General features: G+C 39.5%; 1 protein-coding gene across 1 annotated transcript; it reads left to right on the forward strand.

Annotated features, from left to right (window-relative positions):
• Positions 1 to 9,123: 9,123 nt before the first annotated feature.
• THOC7 (THO complex 7) lies at positions 9,124 to 21,978 on the forward strand. The gene is made up of 8 exons (XM_044451896.1): positions 9,124 to 9,255; positions 11,058 to 11,175; positions 13,679 to 13,806; positions 15,732 to 15,818; positions 17,034 to 17,091; positions 19,695 to 19,761; positions 19,896 to 19,965; positions 21,705 to 21,978. Exons 1-8 carry the CDS (start codon positions 9,237 to 9,239, stop codon positions 21,764 to 21,766), a joined length of 609 nt encoding a protein of 202 aa, XP_044307831.1. The 5' UTR covers positions 9,124 to 9,236; the 3' UTR covers positions 21,767 to 21,978.
• Positions 21,979 to 22,334: the final 356 nt, after the last annotated feature.

The raw sequence follows: 22,334 nt of genomic DNA on the forward strand, positions 1-22,334 counted from the left end.
GGGAGAAGTGAAGCAGCTAAGCACAAGGGAGGGGCCAGATCAAAAGGCCAGCAGACACAAGATATTTGCTTCAGGTTATCTCCCAACTAGATCAAAGGTCAACAGCAGAAGGCAAGCCGCAATTCTCAAGTAGTGAAGGCCCTGCATGTGCCTCTCATGAAGATGGCAGCATATTCTATCTATCCATCCAACCACAAAATACAAAGGAAGTATAGAATGCTGCAGATTGTCTTGTATAAAAATGTACTTGGTACACTTAAGAGTGAGTTAAATGTCTTTAAAAACATTCCAATCATTCAGAAAGAAAATATGCCATAGGAAGGCTTTGTTTGTTTCATTGTTCTACTGAAAAAATATGGGGAACTCCTTGAGGAAATGAATGGAAAACATGTATTTTCCCTTCCCAGAACTTCACTTCTCTCTGCATTGGGAAGGTGATGCAGAGGGAGAGGGAGAGGGAGAGGGAGAGGGAGAGAGCAAGAGCAAGCAAGCACTAATATACTAAATATAACTTAGGGTGCAATCCTTTGACCTCCTTCAACTTTATCCCAGGGTGGAGGCACAGATTATTCATAGCCCTAGCTCTGAGATCCTGACACCATCCTTGGAGGCCATGCCTGCCTCACTTGTAGCCAGCACAGAAAAAACTTTAATGGCTGCCTCTCCAAGGTCAGAAACTAGCTTCAGAGAAGGAAAGGGGAGTACTGGGAGCCAGGGAGGGCGTAAGGCTGGGGCTGACAGCTTACACTGTATCGAAATGGACCCCAGCTTGCTTCCCTTTCCCTCTGCAGCATTTCATTCATATGGCCAAAATCGGCCTTCTAGGAGAAGAACAGGGCCAAGGTGGGGGTGCAGAACTCCAAGGCTTATGTGCATTGGATTGCGCCTTTGAAATCTCATAGCTAAAGATTTAGAGATTTTCCATTTACAAATCAAATGAATATCAGCAAAGAATTAAAAATGTATCATATTTTATCTTTAAAAAGTTGCTTAAAATTCTCATCTGTGATTTTTTATTTGGAATATTTACAAAAAATTTGGTAAATATTTCACTACATCTTCACCCAATTTTTGATATTATTTGACATATAATTAGATTTGAATGTTCAATATTTTATACTGAACAAAATTTATTTCTGTATTGATATGCTATACTATATTTGGAGTATCTGTGAATGAATGGATGACTTCTTCCTTTTCTTTCTCCTCCTATATTTTTATTTTATACTGATAATTTTAATTTTGTATTTGTAAATCAATGTATTTTTTGTATTTTTATATTTAATGGTAATTTATTATGTACTATTGTATTTCAATGTATTTTATCATGTTGTAAGCCGCCCCGAGGTTTCGGCAAGGGGCGGCATAGAAATGTTATAATAATAATAATAATGACTAAGTCTTCTGAGCTTTCAAACAAAAACAAAAGAACATTAAAAACCAAAAGTGATTAAACTAAACTAAAACAGTTCATACGCAGTAGCACTTAACAATATTTTACAATAGCTCGCCAGATTTTATATTTTTACCTGCCAAACCAAATAAACAGATTTCAGTGCGAATACAGCACAAGTTTCACATTAGAAGAAACGATTTCATGTGAAACTGAAAATAGAAATAATTATTTCTTTTTTAGGGTGATAAATCTCAAAAGCTTTGAATATTTTCACATTAACTCTGCATAGAGTACTTCCAAGTCACTAGAAATGACATTCACCAATTAAAATCTTTTGCAGAAAATGCTCTAGAGCAGTGGTTTTCAGGCACCAGTCTGTGGACCGGTATTTCCTGCCAGTCTGTGAAAGAGCCACAACAGCTGCATCTCCCTCGCCAGGACCAGCACGGGAAGGGACTAGTTGTGCTCTCACTGCTGATTTCCCGCCTTTTCCTCAGCTAAGGAGGCTGGCAGGGGAGGCAGCTAATTGGGAGCCAGCTGGGGTTCATGCCGCACTGGCCCACCCTCTGGAGGGGGCGCCAAAGGTCGGGCCTTTTCCTTTTTCTGCTGTGTTTTCTACTGGAAACGGAAATGCTGAGGTGGGATTGTGCTGTGTCTGTGCTGGTGTGTATGAGGGTTTGAGTGAGTGGGGTTCATTGTACTTTATTATTTAACATTATATTGTTGTATTAAGTAACTTTGTTTGATGTTTGTATTGCTCTGCTCTTAATATTGTATTTGGATTTGTATTTACTATGATCATAGTATTGCATTTATACTGATTTTACTATTGTAAATTTTTGATCAAGTATTCTTGAAATGAAGCAAAGCAGATTTCATAGTAGCCTTATCTGAATTACTTATTGCTCTCTAAAAATTTCAGTTGTATTCTATTACAATTAATTTCAACATTAAATTTTTATTAGCATTTTTACGGCTCAGTTTCTGGATATTTTACGGAATTTTCATTTCTGGTACTATACTTAAAAATGAATACACAAAATACTACTTTGTGTATATTGTGCTTTTTATTTCTGCCTCACCAGTCCCTGAAATAATTTTTCTATTTTTGCCAGTCCCCAACTGTAAAAAGGTTGAAAACCACTGCTCTAGAGTGAAACTACAATATCAAGGAGAAGGATGTAGAGAGAGATGGACAGAGAGGCCTTCTGCTCTTGATAAGTAGGTGATTTGCAGGTTACAAGCAGAGCCCTGCAAGGGCTACATTTCAAGTACCTGCGCCACTTCTGCCATGACCTTCCCCCACACCCCCAACAGCCCAGACTTACCTAGGATAGGAGAAGGAAAAGGCAGTGGCAGCAGGATCTCCTAGCATCCCCAGCAGGAGCAAGATGGTATTTATATCAATTTCTCCCAAGCAGAAGGGTGGCTGGACACTTTACTGGGCAGTTGAAGCATTGCCATCACCACCATCTCCTGCCCCATCAGGTTCAGTCTGCTGTGGGCTAGGAAGCAAAAAATCCTTTACCACCCTGTACTACCCTTTATCAAAGCTACTTGAGTCATAATCAATTATTGAAGCTTGGGATGATGCAATGGGGGTTAAAAAGATGCAGTTTACAAACCTTCAAAATGTTAAGAGTACAAGTAACAATATTCTACTCTTTCAATTGGTGCTGACAACCAGAGATACATGCTTAAAAGGGCAAGTTGCTAGTCATAGACCTACAAACATTCAATCAAACCTTGTCCATGCAATGCTGCAGCATCCCAGCTACACAAAGCATAATTCTTGGCAAAGTGAGCAAGGTTATAACAAAAACACAAGTATAAATATCTCCCTGCCAACATTGTAACATTCAGTGATATCCCAAAGGTGGTGTAGTGAGGTCTCACTAAACTCAACAGGAAGAGTAGTTACAAGCAATTTATACAACTTACCTGGAGTATAAAACAGGTTTTCTAAAACGGGGCCTTTCTAAAACTGCACATCACACAAAACAAGCTTTAAAAAAAAAGCAAATAAAAACTGCAGATTCTTAAGACTGAAAAAGAAAACTATTGTACAGTATTATAGGCTGACAATGTAATTCTGTCTCTCTTAAAAAAATGAATGTTGATAAGGAAAGAAAAAAGAAGGAAAATAGAACTGAAGTAATAAGTACCTATGGAAATAGTGACTGCCTAAAATAAGACAGATAAAGGCATTAATACTGTGCATATCTAGGCAGAAAAAGCTCTACAACTGCTTGTATGCCCAAGCGAGCCATTAAAAAAATCAGTATCGAGTGATGACAGATAAATATTTGAGATCAGGTTAGGTTTGTCCAGTCAGATTCTCCTATTTCGCACATTCATTTGTTCATTCCATTTCTATACCATTCAATAGCCAAAGTTTCTCTCACAATATAACTTCATGAATGTTCAAAAATTTACAACAGTTTCAAAGAAATTGAAATGATTTAGCAACAAAGCTACCAAGATCTGACAAATTTTAAAAGTCCCATTAGATATGCTGTCAGATGCCTGAGAAGAGAGAGAAGTCTTAACCTCTTAACCAAAAAGATGTTGGCATGAGGACGACTTTGTTGAGGAAATCCTCAGTTGATGAGAATTACATATGGGTAGATTTGTACGAGGAGAGTAGCTGTATGGGCTATCGTATATTTAACCATAGCTGAATGGACTATTTACATTATGTAAATTATTGTACATAATTTACACTAAATTACATTAATTTACATTATGTAAATTATGTGAGATGGGCTAAGTATAGGATATAAACTTGTATTAAGTTATTCTTCTAAAGCAAGACAAACCCAAGCACTCAGTTGCCCATGGGGGAACTGAAAAATAAGATATATCAATCCCTTCCTGTGCACAATACAACTTGCTTCTGGCTGGGTTTGAAACAGACTTATTTGCCTTCTATTGCTAATATATTTTGATAACAAATTAAACAAAACTGGAAGCTAAGGCTGTGATTACCGTTTTACTTAAGAACGTATGAACAGTCATGCTAGATCAGACTAAGAGACAATCTAGTTCAGCACTCTGTTCACACCATGGCCAATCAGTTGTCCATGGGATTTCACAAGCGGAACATGAATGCTTCCCACCCAAGTTCCCTACCCTACGCCGACATACCCACATCACTCCTTTGATAAAAGAGAATGTTCTACTAGCTCTTCTGAATCAGATTTTTCTCAACCTGAAATGGGACTGATAAGCAATGCAAAAAGCCCAAGGTGGTACAGTTATCTCAATAAAAGAAAATTAAACTTTTGATATATATGGCAGCCCTTTGGGGGTATATATCCTGGAAACAGTATGTTCTTTCAGTGCAGTCATTTTTTGCAAAATATAACCAAACATCAGAATGAACTTGGCTTGTTTCATTAAACATTTACAAATAATACAATAAAATAATTTTCACATAAAGCTTTGAAGGTTTATCCTCTATATTGTAATGTTAATTTAATTTTCCCCAAGCACAAACTTCAGTTCAAATATTTGGAAAATGTTTGACATATTTATAAAACACATATAACATGGGTTACATTTTTAGTTCTGTTTACGAGATAAGATAAATGGGGAGTAAAGATGAATCAAGCAAACATACTGAATCAGACAGCATTATTTAGAACACTGGAATTTTTTCCAGTTCTACCTTTTTCCAGAAAACCCACATCACTGCATATAAGCAGCAAGTGTAAGCAGCCAGGATTGGTGTTATATGTTCAGACCTTCAGGCACCTGCTATCAATCAAGCTGCCACATTTAGCACAAGTTGCAGCTTCTGAACCACTTTCAAGGGCAGTCTCAGAGAGAGAGAGCATTGCAATGATCTCACTTGGAGGTTACCAGATCATAGACTACCAAAGCCAAATTCCCTAATGCCAAAAGGACTATTACAAGGCAGCTTTAGAAAAAAGGTACCCAAGGCTGTGTGACTTGTTTCTATGAAATATTTCTGAAATAGTATCCAAACAGAAAGAAGTATATTTAGGTAGGATCAGGCTATTATAGACCAAAATACAGGAGATGAAGTAATATTGGAAGAACTTTCATTGTTGGGAAAGCTTTTATTGTTGCTACAGTAAAGTACAGCTGCAATGTCCTATCATTCCAGGGCTTCAGATGAACTCACTTATTCATCTTGGCCTCTACCTGAGTTAGGACTCTACTGCAAACCTGGTGTATTTGATACTATCTGGTTTTAGCTGCTACTTTTGATCACACCCCATAGTACCCAGTTTGTACAAAAGGCTAAGCAACAGAGGCACAGAACATCCCTGGGTTATTTAGTACTTCCCCACACACTTGCAGCCAGCTCACTTTACTGTTCTTGTTCAATTCACAGTAAATCAGGGTTTAAAATAACTGACTTGTCAGGTGTTGAATCAGGCCAATTCATTGCTAAGGCAAAGCATGGCTTACGTAAACCATGGTGTAGCATTATGTGTAATTACAGTCTTGGTACTTGCAATGCAACCTATTCATCTTCTCATACTGCTACTACAGTAATAGCATATAAAGATGACAACACATGTGGACATTTTCTAGAATTAGGAGAAAATCAATGGTCCACCATGGGGATTCCGGTACTGAACATTTCCCTGATGATCTTCTGGAGGTTGAATCCCTGAAATTCACCCCTACCACAACTAAGCTCTTATTGCTCTAATGAGATCTATAAATTGAGTTTTACACTTGGCGTTTGGAACATACTAGAGATGACCAGTGCAACTTCTATTAGCACAATGGCATATTTATAATGACCTAAGGCTCTAAATATGAATAAGATACTGAACTAACTGAACTGGAGTGATCTTGTACAACATTTCCTGTGTTTCAATTGGAGGTTATCCTCAGGCTCAGAATGAATCCTTAAGCAAGTTTACATCCAAAGCAGGACAAACTGCAAACCACACTTTCATATTTTCCTTATCAGTTTTCAAAGCATTGTAAAGCATTTCTTGAAACTTGTCAAAATAAAAGAAAGGCCTGTAAAGGAAACCAGGCATTTTAAATATGCGAAATACTGATTCGTTCATTTTAAAATGTCAGCAAGAAATGGGATTATTGAAAAAAGATCCGTGCATGAACAATCTGGCCAGTCCTTCAACATTTGAGACACATTTCCCTGAAATAAAATAAATAGATCCCATATGGTACAGCTCATGACTGTTGCAATATCAAAGTCTGTGGTTCAAAAGGACTACAGTATTCATATCATCACTACGCTATTCAGGGCCTGTCCTTCTACATGCTACAGCTTCCTAGAGTGCTCAGGAAGCTTTAACAGCCGTCTTTCTCCCACAGACATACCCCCCCTCCCCGGATCACAGTTGGAGCTTCAACTAGGCCCAGAGGCGGTTCTGAAGAACAAAACCACCAATAAGAACATAAGCAAAAAAGGCACACTTCTGTCTCTCTGACTGACATCTCTCAGCATGCACACCATTCCTTATTCCACTGTCAGCAGCTGATGCTTAAATTATCAGGAAAACAGGACATGAAATCCTGAAGACCAACATAAAAATAATTACACTTACTGAAGGTAACTTTACCTTCAAAATCACAACTGAATTGCTGCTGCAGATCCTAATGTGGGTTTAACCATTGAATATGTGTAATTAGATATCCAAGATGCTATGTTTGGAAATTCCTATTTGATATCCAATATTTGATATAAGTGACAGTTGGAATCTGCTCAGCTTTAGTACATACATTACAAGAGAACTGGTTTCAATGGCATGAGTTACAGATATTTGCCCAATATTCATATGCCCTATATTGGTTTAGAAGAAACAAGCAGGAGAAGAATTCTATGGGCAATTATTCTCTATTATCTTAATTTACCAATATTACCATCACATATTTTAAAGCAGTAACAGGAACTTAGTTGAACATTAGGATTAAACCTGGATACAGATTTAATCTTACTTATAAGCAGACCAACTGAAAGCAGTATTTAATTATGGCTAAATTAAGTAGCACTGATTTCAATGAGTCTGTCCTAAGTATGACTACATCTGGGTCCAACCCTAAAACTGTGTAGCGGTATGTACTACAACAGAAGGAAGTGTAGCCAGAGAAACATGAGCAAAGATAAAGACAATGGTTAAGAGTTAAGCAACAATGGCAACAAAAGCCAACAAAATCATAAAGATATTCTAACACTTAAATTGTTGGTAAGACTTCAAAAAAAATTTCATGGCGAGGTATTCACACTGATGGAGATCACAATGACATACCTAACATAGTAGAAATAGCATTAAGGAAGTTGAAGCAACCACATTAGTAACAGCAGAAATGGTAGACATCACTTTGACCTTAATAGGAAAAATAAAAATAGAAGTGGGATGTGTGATATGAAAATGATGGGAAATAGGTGGTTTCTCAAGTATTTGAAGATACAGGAAGCATGAAATAAAGAAAGGAAACTATGTTAACATAAGACCACCAGATCAATTATGTATCAGAAGCAGTAAATGCCATAAAATGTGTAAGAATACTGAAAATGATGATGAGAGGAATGAGAGAAATGACCAAAACGGTAATTACAAAGGAATTGTGGCAACATCAACATAACAGACACACGCCTAATAGATGTGCCAATTTGACAGAGCTGTAGCAGTAATGGCAATAGAAGAGCTATCATACTACAGCACTGAAAGAAGCAGTAAGAATACAAAGAGTGAAACAAGTGAATACAATAAGAGAAGCAACTCCAGTGACAGTGCCACAAAGGAGGCCGAAATGGTTGGCACAAGCTAGAGAAACAAAAAGGTGGCAAGAAAGGCTGTGTTTAGGTCAGTGTGGCAGCAGCAAAGAAGATGATGGTGCCATGGCAAACTCTACTAGAAGAATATCGCCCTCAGAGAAATGGCAGCAAGCTGAAGTGATGGTGGCAATAGTGGTGGCAGCAGCAATGATGATGATAACGGTGTCAATGCAGGAGGCCAAAGAGGTGGAGGTGATAATAGGCAAAAGTCATGACATGACAATGAAGCTGCGGATGAAAGAAGCCACCAGAACATGGTAACAGTGCAGGCTACAAGGACCATGACGTTGATGACAGCAGGATGCACATGGCAGTGGTGGTAGCAGCAACCATATTGACAATGGTAATGGAGGCCAGGGGTGGCACGGCAACATTGGTGAAGTAATGATACTGGCTGTGAAGGAAAGCGATAACAGCAAGGGGTCACCAAGAGACACAAGCAACTGCAGAGACAACTGACACTGGCAGCAAGAAGGGGCACGGGGTACTTGGCAGTGCCAAAAGGGCTGGTGCGACCCTGTGGCAGCCACATGGCGACTGCACAAAGGTCACCAAAGGTTACGTGGCCAGTGGCCAAGTCCAGGCCACAACCCATAGGAATGGGGGCGTGGGGTGGAGCCCTATCCCCTCGCATTCTCCTCCTCCCTCTTTTGCCCTCACCTGGCGAGGAAATAGCCCTGCTGGAACACTGCAGGCCGGGGCCCACGGGGCGGGGGCACACTTGGCGGGCTTCTCCTGCACTACTGCCGCCGCCGCCGCCGCCGCCCGCGCTCAGCCGCCGAGCCCAGCCCAGCCCGGTCCCCCGCTCCTGCCGCGCCCCGCGCGCTGCCCCCAGCCTGCCCCGGCCCGGTGCAGCTCAGGCCGCCGCCGCCGCCGACACCGCCTCCTCCTCCCCCTCCATGGCCGCCGCTTACCCGGCTGCCGCCGTCGCTGCTGCCGCCGCTGCCGCTGCTGCATTGTGGGAAGCGGCCGCCTGAGCCGGACCCACCTCACTCGCCGCCGCCCAGACTGACTCCTGCCTCTGCCGCAGCGGCGGCCGCCGCCATCGCCATGGGGGCCGTGACCGACGGTGAGAGACGGGCGACCCCGGCCCAGCGCGGGGGCGGCTCTGGCCGCGTCCGCGCCCTCGCAGCCCTTCCTCTGCGCTCGGCGGGCTCGGACGGGCCCGGCCTGCGCGGCCCGCCGCCGCGCTCTGCCTCTCGGGCGGCCGCTCCGCCAGGCGCGCTCGCTCGCTCGCTCGGGGCTCTGCCGCGCTTTCTTCCCGCGGAGCCGAGGAGCCGGCTCCTCTCTCCTCCCCGCCCCTGCGCCCGGGCGTCGGGCTCCCCTTCCCGCCGCGGGACCCTCGGCAGCGCCTGCCGCCCCTCCTCGCGGCCTCGGGAAAGGACCCTCCCAGTCCGTGGAAGCGGGTCTCGCCGTTAAGGGGCCTCGTGGTCCTTCCTTGGTGTGCGGCGGCGGAGAGGCGTGCTGATGCGCTGCCTCCCTGCGGTCTCCCGCGCTTGGAAGCTCCCCGACCTGAAGCCGAGCGCCAGCCTGCCTACCCCGTCCATGCCCACAGCCCGGTCTCCCTTAATTTAATTACTGTTGCTGTTTCTTGCACCGTGCCATGGCAGTGTAATGCCGTGATGTTAGAGCGACAGAGGCAGCACTAGACAGGTTCCTGCTACCCAAGGATCTGTTTGCGATCTAAAATAGATTTTGGGGAAACCAGGTGGGGGAGAAGGAGGAAGTGATGAAAGTAGAGAGGAAGAATGTGGGAAAACGGTATTACCTACGCTTCGGTTTAATTATAGTTTATTTGGCATCTGTATCCCTCTTTAATAAATTGCAGTCTGGAATCTCTCTCTCCCGGCCCCACATCCTCATGGCTTGGGTGTTCATCCTCCCCAGGTACCCTATAAATGTAATACTAAGTCGACATATTCATGCACAGTGAATGTATGGAGTGGGGTGAAGCAGGCTGGTTCCTGCTTGGCCTGTCTCTGGCTTCCACAGACTCCTCTAAACCTATGAATAAGACCTACATACATACGGCTTACATGGGCATAGGCTTTTGTGCATGGCCAAGGTGGCTTTTTTCATGGCCACAAATTTGTCTCTTTCTGTCAAGAGTTCGTATTTTCTGTTTGTACTTTTATGACAAGCATTTTCTGAGAGGCCAGTGGTGCTCCTCACCTCCCACCACTTTTCTTCAGGCTGGTAAAGGTGGTCATTTCTTGCAACATGGTATTCTGCCTCCTTCATACTTCCTAGTTCCTGCACACACTATTTTTACTTTGATTGAAAAAATACTGGGAATAATAAACGTCTTATCTGACAATGTGTTCATTTAGAGATGGTTCTAGTTCTCTTCTTTATATTTGTTATACATAGTACTTCATGTTCTCCCACATGCCTCAGTGCTTTAACCTCTTCTCCCCCTTAATTCTATATTGAAGTTTATTTTAAAACTTACAGTGAACATATGGGGTGGATTCAAAACTTGCTGATATTTAATAAGATATTCCCATTTGTTTAGTGTGAATGCTTTAGTCCTAATCATTTACCAGTAGGTATACCTTATTGTATGTAATAGTTCTTCTGAGCAGACACATATAGGATTATGCTGTAAGATCCTATTTGTATGACTACATGAAATCAGCTGCTGATTATGTAAATAGACCAATGTAATTATCACTATGATATGCAAGATCACTTAACAGTAAACACTAGGGAGGTCTGTATCTCACATACTTCCACCTAACTAAAACTATTTAATCAAGGACTTGTTTTAAGTAAATAGGTATAGAATCAAGCGGTAGTTTTATCTAATGGCATTCTTCTGTGAAAAAAGCATCAGTATTGTTCACTGACAAATATTGTTTTTTACTTTAGATGAAGTTATTCGCAAGCGACTTTTGATTGATGGAGATGGTGCAGGTGATGACAGAAGAATTAATTTGTTGGTGAAGAGTTTCATCAAGTGGTGCAATTCTGGATCTCAAGAAGAAGGGTATTTGCTGTCTGTTACTTGTAAAAGGAAAATGGGAGCAGTTCATTAAGTACCAGTGATGCATAATAATTTTACTGGAGCATGGGCACTGTGTCCAGGGACATATACCAGTAGAAATGGCATAGCCAAAATTCATTGTGAGGATTCATTCAGAGGAAAGCAGTGTTTTAGGAAAACAAATATTTAAAACAGTCTAAGTATTGTAGCAACTGTACATGGTTAAGAACAAGGTATGGTGCACCAGTTATCTAATGACTTGGTATTTTCAAGTATATGCGGTTTAATACCCTATGTAATTCTGTAAACATTTTTGGCAGCTGTTGATAATTGCTTTAATAGCAACTGCTAAATGGTAAGATGCAGACTAACTAAATAACATGTCCCAGAAAATTTATTTGATTTGTACCTCTAAAAGAACAAGCACACCTTACAGAATTTTTTTGTGAGAGCCTTCTTACACAATCATTTTTAGGGAGATATGAGTTGCATCGTTGCCTTCCATTGTTGTGTATAGTCCAAATGCTTTCTTTCAGGACTGCTTTTGCTATAGGGATATTGCTTCTGATAAGTTATTCTGTTTCCAGATAATTGACCTATTGCTATGCATTTGCCATGTGGGTGTATCTGTATAGCAGGCACCTTGAACATTGATTGTATCATAAATGGCGATGGCACAGCATCATTCTAATGACAGTAGCACTTTGGGATTTTACTTTTCTTTAATGGAGGGAAGGGGATTGTGTGACCTCCAGATGTTGAATTGTAGTTCCCATTCACTTTCACCTTTGGCTCTTTTGGCTAGGGCTAAAAGAAATAGAAGTTCAACAGCATCTGTAGAGCTGCACATTCCCTGTTCTTGCTTTGGAAGCTCAGTGTTCACCATCATGCTTCTCCAACATATCACTACCAGATTTTTGTAAAGGATATGCACACATTTCCCATTCTCACAGAATGCTTTAATGCTATCATCATTGCATTTGGCTTTTGAAAACTGTTTGTTCTTCTCCAGCATTTCAGTGACTATGTCTTGTTGTTTTTAAAAAGTGGTAACTGACAGTATGAGTGTTCCACATGTGGTTTGGGTATGGCACTGTTGCTTTTGAAAAAGGCTAGCATACAAAAGTTAAAACACGGTTGGACAGGCAGGAAGTGCTATTCTAAAACAAACTTAATTGGAAATATGAATGTTATTAGAAAAAGACTTAAATACTAGAATATATCATTTTTTTCAAAAGATCTTCGTAAAACAGTATTGGCAAAGAATAGGATAGCATATGAAATTAACATTTCATTGTAAATTATTTATTGTTGATGAACACTTACACAGACACAGGCAGTTGGCATCATGAAATTATGTTCAAGCTTTTAGACGTTTAGGCAATGCGTATCCATTTAATGTAAAATGTTGCTGATTTATCATTTGGTTTTTAATCAGTTCAACCATTAAATTTAAATAAATTAGCATTTTTCATGTTGCTTGAGAACTGCTGTAGTCTGTTTATTGGCATTACATTTCCCTTAAGGCTGAGATTCTAAAAGTAGTTAAACTGTACTCCTCAAACTGCTTCCTGTGGCCTCTTTTATGTTTCTTTTAATGGATACAGTTTAACTACATTAAAGATCAGCTTCCCTTGCTGTTTCAAAACTGATCAAAATAGTAATAACCATAAGCACAACAGAGAATAGAGTTAGAAAGAGGAGGGGGGAGAAATTCATCTTTAAAAAACTGAGACAAATATTTTCATGCTACTTTACCTTGTCTCTCTTATAGCTTTCTCTCTAGCACCTACTCTGGGAAGATAATCCTATACCTATAATCCTTACCTGGGAGTAAGGCCTATTGCACTCGCTTACTTAGAAGTAAATGAGACTTCTAAGCAGAAATGAATATGATTACACTGTCAGGCTGCAACCCAATACATGTTATTTGGAAGAAATATACATAGATTCTGAGTTAATTGAGCTGCAGCTGGTCAGGCTAGGTTAAATACACCTTCCTTAGCCTCTTTCTAGAATAGAACCAGTAGCAGCTAGGCTTTTTGGGCAATTTGTGTTTAAAGAAATAGAATGGGATGCCTTTATAACATTTATTAATGACTGGCACAGAGATTGGAGAAGCTGCTTGATGCCTCCTTGACAGCACCCTCCTGTGACCACTCTACACTGCTCAGAAACTACATTGCTGCAATTTATTAATACCAGTTTACATGGACATTAAAAAATAAGAATTTGATAGCTGTGATAATAATTACATGCTAGAACAAGGTAAAACAATACTAATGATTCCATTTATATAATCTATAATAAATTATATTATTATAATATAAATAATATTTATATTTATAAATATAGAACTTGAATATAGTACTTGAATATAGAAATAGTTTTCATTTCTACTAATTTGTGCCAAGCTTTATTGCCTCTAAGAATTATTGTAAAATGTCCATGAGATATTAACTTATTGAAATGCATGAACTCAATGAATTCCTTCTCTGGTTTTTAGGTACACCCAATATCAGCGCATGCTGAGCACCCTATCACAGTGTGAATTTTCAATGGGAAAAACCTTGCTTGTATATGATATGAATCTCAGAGAGATGGAGAATTATGAAAAAATCTACAAAGATATTGGTAATCAATTGAATTTCTACTTTTATTTTTGTACCATAAATAAAGTTCATTTTTAGAAAAAATGACATTGCATTGAGCAGGAAGGCATTTTAATTCAGACTGGCCTTTGGCAGTTAAGCTGGGTTGCTATGGATGGGGTTTTAAGTGGTTGAGGATCATTGCCTTTTATTGATGATTGTATTGTGTTTTTAATCTGTCTTTATGTTTTGGGCTTGATTTTTACTATTGTTAGCTGCTTTGGGTGCCATTTTTGGCAGAATGGTGGGGCATAAATTTAATAAATATATAAATATTAAAAGAACCCTTCTGAAGCTTTTACATATTCAGTATAAAATTTTAACTATATAAGACATTGCTTATGGTTGCCACAATTCTTTAAATCAGGGACTACATGCAGCGTCCCACATGTTTTACCGCACTCTCACATAAGTTCCTTGAGTTTCCAATCACCATTGCGACCCAAATACAATTTGGCTTTGTTTATATTACAAATTGAAGCCTGAAATTGCAAGCTAGAAGAGGCCTAGGAAAGTCTTACGTTCTTGGTTTTCTGGAGACTACATTCTAAATGAAGCTGAATCCAGATAGATAAAGTTACTGTTAGTAGATGTTTCATCTGCCCATAAGAGTAGTGTTTGCCCTCTGATGGAGAGGATTTCACTCACTCTGAAGGATCAGATTTGTATCCAGCTCTCTGACGTTGCATGACAGCTTCCAGGCACTTTATAGAAATGTAGGTTGGTGTACTAGTTGGTATACCAGCTGTCATTCTACCTGGGAAAAGCCTAATTGCCACAATCATGATCGGGTGGCCAGCCATTTGGACTACTGCAATGTGGGACTGCCTTTTAAGTCTGAAAAGTTTGGCTTGCAACTTGCTGACTTTAATGGATCTCTGTCCATTTCTGAAGCTAATTTAAAGTTCTGATTTTACTCTGTCAAGATTTTGGCCCAAGGTATCTGAAGAATCACCTGTTTCTTCATTTAGTTACTGTATTTTAAGATCTTCTGAAAGTATTCATTAGGTACTCTCAGTGGATGGGCAACTGAGGGAAGCGTTTTTTTAGCACTGGCACCCGAGTTTGGAACTCTTTCCCTAAAGAGATTTACCTGGATCCTACTTTGATACTAGCCATTTTGGTACTAGGCAAAGGATTACTTATTTTCCCAGGTCTTTTTTGCTCTTGTACATTTCTAATTTGTTTTAATTTTTGTCTGCTTTTATGGTTGGATGCTAAAAGCCACAGGTGGGAAATTCTGGCCTGTTAGATCCTGTTTGACTGCAGCTTGCATAAACTGTAGCCCAGCATAGCTGATAGTGAGAAAGAATGGGAATTGCTTTTCAAGAACATCTGCAGGGCCACATCCTCCCCATCCCTGCTATGAACACTTACTTGTGAATAAGTTTCTTTCACTCAATGCAGCTTATTCCTAAATTGACATATGCAGGATTGCACCGTTGCCAGTTTTATTGTTGATATCTTTCACTGTAGCTATTTTTAATTTATTTTTATTCTTGTAAGCTTGCCTGGGAATTTGGTTATAGGGTAGCAGGGTAGCATATCAGTATTTAAAAGGACATCATAAATAGATAAACCTAAATTCTCATCCAATTTTTTGGCTGGAAAGCATACCAGATTCTATGGCACTTACTGTAAATGTATCTTCTGTTTCTTTGGCATTTTTGTCAAAATAGTAATTTCAGTAGATCTGCATTCTGAGCACTCTGACAGTAATTATAGTATTAGAAGATGCAGTATGTTATGATTTATAGACCTATTCTCAATTATTAGAAATGAAACTTGAAAGCCAGATGCTTTATGTAATGTTGCCACTTATGGTACAAAGTTTTCACAGTTGAATAAATAGTCACTGTGACATTTATAGATTTGTGTCAATCACTTTTTATTTTATTTCTATGAAAGAAAATAGCATAGCTGCAGCACATGACAAAATTGCAGAGTGCAAAAAGCAGATTCTTCAAGCAAAACGAATACGAAAAAATCGCCAAGGTAAGGATTTATTTTGCAGTTAGTACTTATTATGTGAAGGGGTGTATAACATTTTGATTTAATGCTTAATGTTTCTAAATGACCACAACACTTTTCTTTTCTTATAAAAATACTGGTTTCCTAAATCTTCCCAATTAAATTCTTAAATATGTTATTCACTACTCACTAAACTTGAACAAGACTTGCTATGATAGAGCAAAACACCAAATGCCTGCTATTTTGGTATATTTTCTGGTGAAACTATTAAGTTTTGTTAACTGCCCAAAGAGCCTCAGCTATTGGGCAGTATAAAAATGAAATAAACAAATAAACTATTGAAAAATTTCTTCCTAGCTTGGTTCAGATTAATTATAATGTGCCTGAAGAATGTTGAACAACTCTCAATGTAACTTCCTTTTGGACTGCTGAATCTACAGGTGATTTTAGGCATGTTGAAAGAACCACATTTGTTCATTCAATCAGAGTTTGATTCATTTTCAGGGATCTATTCAGATGCAATGGCAAATATGTAACAATTTTTAGAATACATGTTTTAAATTGAACATTGTGCAAGCATTGTTCCTTTTGCTATTCTCCTTGCAGTTCACTGCATCCCTTCCAAATTTGCTTCAGAGAGTCCTGGAGGGTACAGGAAGCTGCAGATGAAGAGGAAAAAAGTTGTTTCTTCTTCTGCTGGCTACTCATAAGAGTTGCAAATAGCCCTTAGTGTGTGCAGAACTGGGCACACACGAGTTGGGGAAAGTATGATTTCCCATAAACCAGGATCAGAAAACATATTTTAATCCTGTTTGTCATTCTAGTATGTAAGCAAATGGTGCTTAAATAGATAAATGCACAGCTCCTCTTATGGAGGAGTGGTGTGGATTCCCAAAGTGTGATCTACACAAATGGGAATGCATAAGGGAGAGAGATGAACTAGGAAGGAAATTTGTGTTGAGAAGGGAGATTGAAGGAGAAAAGTGAAAAGCTGGTATGAAATGGAGAAAGACTGATATATATGGGTGGGTGTCCTTCTTTAAAAGGGAGGAAGCAACTGAACTATAATCTAAGCCTCAGTCATCCCAATTACATTAGCAAGTTTGCTATTTTTTATTCCTCTAAGTTTTACTTTTCTAAAAGCTATATATGTACTCTTAAAATAAACAGAATCATACTTTTTATTTTGTCTTAATAAAGCTGAATGTGTTCTTTTTGCTATTTTTTCCTTTATTTTAGAATATGATGCTTTGGCTAAAGTAATACAGCACCATCCAGATAGACATGAAACATTAAAGTAAGTATAAGTCTAACACTTAATACAAAAATGAGACAATTTATTAGAAATGCTTTCACGTTTTTATAGAGTCAGGCAACATAAGCTAAGAATCAATGATCCAATAAAAATACTTGGAGCACAGACATTTCTATTTGATACACTATAGAAATTCACATAAAAAATTTGTACATTCACATGTACAAATTATGCCTCGACTTAATAACCAGAGTTACATAATTATGATCACAGTTCCTTTTGTAATGATTCATAAAACGGTAGCCTGGTTTATATTGAGTCCGTTTGTTGTGGCCTCTCTTCTGTTCATTCAGGGCTGAGAGACTGCATTGATCTTTCTAGCCAGAGATTATACTTCTGAGATTCCTTTGTGGCTGTTCAGTCCAGAAACACTCCAGGAGCAGTATCCATATCCATGAGAACTCTGGTTTGGCTTCTGTGCCCTTAGTAATGCTGCCTCTGCAGTAGGGGTGACGCCAGGACCAAACTATTTATGAGCTGGGATCAGACAGTGGGTTATGATTAGCTTGCAAATTCTGAACTGGAAAGTCTGTGCTCTGAATTCTTCATTTCAGAACATTTGCAACCTCACTGTATCCAACATGAAAGCTTAGTTGTTTGAGGTATATTTCAGGCTTACTTGTGCTACAGTAATGCATATTAATCCAGCATTAATAACTGCTGCAATATGCCATTATAGTAGTAATTGAGTTTGCCCTTGTTTTCTGCTAGTTTACAAAATCCATGCATATTAATCTGTAGAAAATTATGTGGGTGTGTCCAGAGCTGCACTTATAGAAGGAATGTTTGTTACTGAGGATCTAGATCTGGCTCTAGAGAAGGTGCTTGGAGGAACTCGGGCTACCACCTATGTTCACAATCCTTGCTCATGTTTATTGATATCATGTAGCAAGAGGGATGTAACCAGCTATATCCACTGGGATATTTAGCTACTTTATGAAAGGGAATGGTCCTGGCCACTTTGAAAGAGGCCATTGTGAGACCGCTCCTGAATATTTCTTTCCTAGGAATGTGTTTGTGCAGTAGTTGCAGAGCAGCTCCAGCTATTCTTGGATGATGCTGGCTTTGAGCCCCAAATTTGTTACAGAAAAATATCCAGTTGCCCCAATGACTTTTTTCTAATAAGGATAGGCAGAATGATTCTCCTAGGCCTCTCAGCAGCTTTTGGTATCATCCAAAATGATTTTGTTTCTGGGGCTTCTAGAAAGTGGTGCAGGCCCATGGCAGTTAGCATATAATGTTATTTGTTTGCTTAATAGATTTTTAACCCTTCCTTTCATAGTATCTACTCTTACAAGGCATCTTACAGCATAACACTGACCTTGCTCTGAGGCAGAAGCTGGGACTCCAAACTTGGAGCACCTTACCTGTGCCACAGCCGGGCTGGAAAGAAATTTGGCTGCTAGAAATTCTTCATGTAACTCTTAAAGATGGTTCAGAAGCTGGCGGCAGCCAGATTATTAACTGGGACCCAGAGGTCCAAACATATAAGACCAGTTCTGACCTGCCTTTGTTGGCTGCCTGTATCCTTCCAATTCCAATTTAAGGTGCTAATCTTAACCTATAAAATCCTGCACAGGTTAGGAGCATCATACCTGTCGGAGCGGCTCTCCCAACCCCAATCTACCAGACACTGTGCTTAACCTCTGCAGCCTCCTTCTGAGTACCAACCCCTCAAGAGGCTTGGAGGGTGGCAACTAAGGGCAGGATCTTTTTGTGGTGCCCCCTCCCCAAAAACACTTTGGAACAGCCTCTGTACTGTGACCCACCTGGTCCCAAATTTTCCATCTTTTTGGCACCAGGTTAAGACAGCCCTCTTTGTGGAGACCTTTAAACACCTTCCTGGTCATTCTTAGGCCTGACAAAATTATTTTGGATGCCTTAATGTAGTTTCCTTTCAGTGCCATTTTATTTTCATAGGCTTTTAATGATGTTTAATCATGTTTTTCTCCTGAAAGATTGGTCTTTTTGTTTAATGTTGTTTTAAGATTAAATGTTTTGCAGTGTTGATTATTTGGTGTAAACAACCTGAGGGTTGTGCATAGTTTAAGTGTGGGATATTTGTAATTAGAATAAAATAAAGGTACTGTGTATTCACTGATGGTATACTTAATATGACCTATAAAGCCCTAAATGGCTTGGGTCCTGGTTACCTGAAGGAGCGCTTACATCCATATATGCCCAGCCGCCCCCTGAGATTGGTGGGAGAGGCCCTTCTCCGGGAGCCCTCCGTGAAAGAAATTAGGAGGGTGGTTACTCGGAGGAGGGCTTTCTCAGCGGTGGCGCCTAAGTTATGGAATGCGCTCCCCAGAGAGGTCCGCCTGGCGCCATCGTTATTTGTTTTTCGGCGCCAGGTGAAGACCTTTTTATTTAAGCAGCATTTTAAATGTTAATATTATTGAATTTTATCTGGCCAGGGCAGCTTGTTTTATATTGTATGTTTTATATTGTATATTTGTATTTTGTTTTAATGTATATATTTTAAAATGTTATTTTAATTTATTGTTGTAAGCCGCCCCGAGGCTTCGGCAAATGGGGCGGCATAAAAATGTTTTAATAAAATAAATAAATAAATATGTTCTCAGGCAATTAGAAGCACTGGGGAAAGAACTTCAACATCTTTCGCATATCAAAGAAAATGTTGAAGACAAAGTAAGTTTTTCTTATTTTTTCTCTCTTATTTATAATGGAATTATCTATAACTTTGATTACATGATTATTGATGTAGAACAAAAAGAATGGCAAATGTTTCCATAAATTCAGTATTCTGTTTGTTTTTGTTTCAGCTGGAGTTAAGACGAAAGCAATTTCATGTTCTTCTGAGCACAATTCATGAGCTTCAGCAGACACTGGAAAGTAAGTCATTCAGTTATATAAAGACAAGCCTTGCTTGTAAGGAACTTACACATCAGTTCAGAATTAATGATCAAGAACATTCCCTTCCTTCTTCTTGTGCACTCAGATTCCTCCCTTTGCTTCCTTGCATTCGCACCAGGGAAAATGTGGAGAGTGGTGTGATGAGAGATTGTCGTGCAGCTTGTTTCTAGTCCTCCAAACTGTGGTTTAGATTTCAGGAACAATCAGTTCAAACAAATTCATAGTCTTCATGACCTTCATAGCATAACATCTGTGTGACAAGGACTAACAGAATTTGGACTATGTCTTACGTCTATTAAATGCCATTGTTGCTTCTTGATAGACAGGATTCACACAACACTGCAACCCAATGTGGGTCACCGTGTGCCATGGTGGGTTGTCCTGTCATTTGAACCCAGATGGTTTCCTGCAGGGGGACCAGTTTTCAGGCAACGATGCATCCCGGCAATTCATACTTTATTCTAGAATAGTTGAACCCACAGTGGGATATGTATGACCTCTGAATCTCGGAGGCCAGTCCCATTGCGGGCTTCAGGAAGCGAGTGAGCAGCTCAGCAAAAGCAGGCAAAAGGCCCTTTGATGAGTTTTCCATGCCGCTTCAGTGACAGTTACTTCAGTGATGCCCAAGCAGCACTTTGGAGCAACTGTCGTTAGCCTTTGGGGGGGGGAAAGTTGCAGTGGCACAAATCTGAGCAACTTCTTTCATTTTTTTCCTGTCTTTTGCATGTGTGCTTCTACGGCAGCCCAAAATGTAGAACCTTATCTAGCCAGTATCTGGATAATTTTCTGCTGCCAAAGTGCAATAGGGTGTAGCCATGTGCACCTACATTTTGCTCACAGTTGTTAGCCGTCAATTGAAAAGTGAAGCGGTGAAGATTTTTTCCCCCTAAAGGGGGGAGGGGGTGACAAGTGTATCTCCCCCTTTTGAATCTGATTCTCCAGAGTTTGTGTGTTGTCCTGAATGCACACTACCCAGTGCACTACACTACCCAAGCCTCTAGGCCCTTTGGGAAGGTGAGGTCTACAGTTGACCCCTTTTTATGAGCACTTTCATTTCATTCAGCCTACTAGTAAATTTGAGCTTTGGGGGGGGGGGGACATGGGGAGGAGATAGGGAAATCTATGCAGACTTCATGATTACATAATTCCCTGTCTCAAAAGTATGCTCAAATTTGCTAGATAGGTTGAAATAAAAGAACCCTTTCTTTTGATAGGGTCAAAAGAAACAACTGAGCAATTAACACTAGGAAACAGTCACATTTTGCATTCTTAATCTGTTGATTCTGGCATGTAGTAGGGATGTATAAATTTTGTTAAATCTGTTTTATCAACTGTCTTTTGTTCCATCTTCGAGTCACTGGTGAAATCAGCTTTGTTCTGTTCTGTTTCTAGCAATGTGCATGAAACTCATGCATTTTGGAATTGTTTAAATTGCTACACCCTCACAAATTAAAAAAAATTGGTATGCAAAATTCACAGAACTCAGAAAAAATTGTATGAAATAATAAATTCTGATATGGCTGTTCAAAGCAAATACCTGCTTTGTTCAATTTCATCTTAGTATAAGCTTGCGAAATTCTTCAACAAAAAGTGATATTATAAAAGACATCATCATAAGCTTCAATATGTCTAGTATACTTTCAGATTCATCTTAATGCTGCACTAATTTCACTGAAGTATACCATTTTTAAAATAATGAGAAAAAATATTTATTTCAGATGATGAGAAACTTTCAGAAGCAGAAGACTCCTCCCCAATGGATGCAGAAGATAAAGAATAGATGGATTCTAGATGTAATTTAGAAGCCTTGGATTTTTTGTTTTTGTTTGTTTAAACTGATGAATAAATAGAACTTTACTTTTTTGTCCTTATGAACTCAGTTTTGTTTCCACTGAAGTGCATTTTATCTTGATGTTTAAATATTCTGTCATTTTTGTACAATGAATAAATAGGTAGAATTCCATAATAAAATTATTCAATCTTGGATTCGCACTGTGTTGAAATAAGTGTTTTGAAACTGTAGGTTATAATGTGTGTTATTTTATTTATTCATTTTTCGGTTTATATCCTGCCTTTTTCCTACAAAGGGCTCAAGGCAGCTTAACATCATTCTCCTCCTCCATCTTATCCCCACAACAACCACCCTGTGAGGTAGGTTGGGCTCAGAGTCTGTGACTGGCCCAAAGTCACCCAGTTGGCTCCATGGCTGAGCGGGGACTAGAACCCAGGTTGTCTGAGTCCCAGTCCCATGCTCTTAACCACCACACTACACTGGCTCTCAATGTTATGCAAGGCAACCTTCCAGATATTTATTTATTTATAAAATATTGGTAAGCAAGAGAACATCC

This window comes from Varanus komodoensis, unplaced genomic scaffold, assembly GCF_004798865.1.
Source record: "Varanus komodoensis strain SLA01 unplaced genomic scaffold, ASM479886v1 scaffold6_4, whole genome shotgun sequence".
Lineage (NCBI taxonomy): Eukaryota > Metazoa > Chordata > Lepidosauria > Squamata > Varanidae > Varanus > Varanus komodoensis.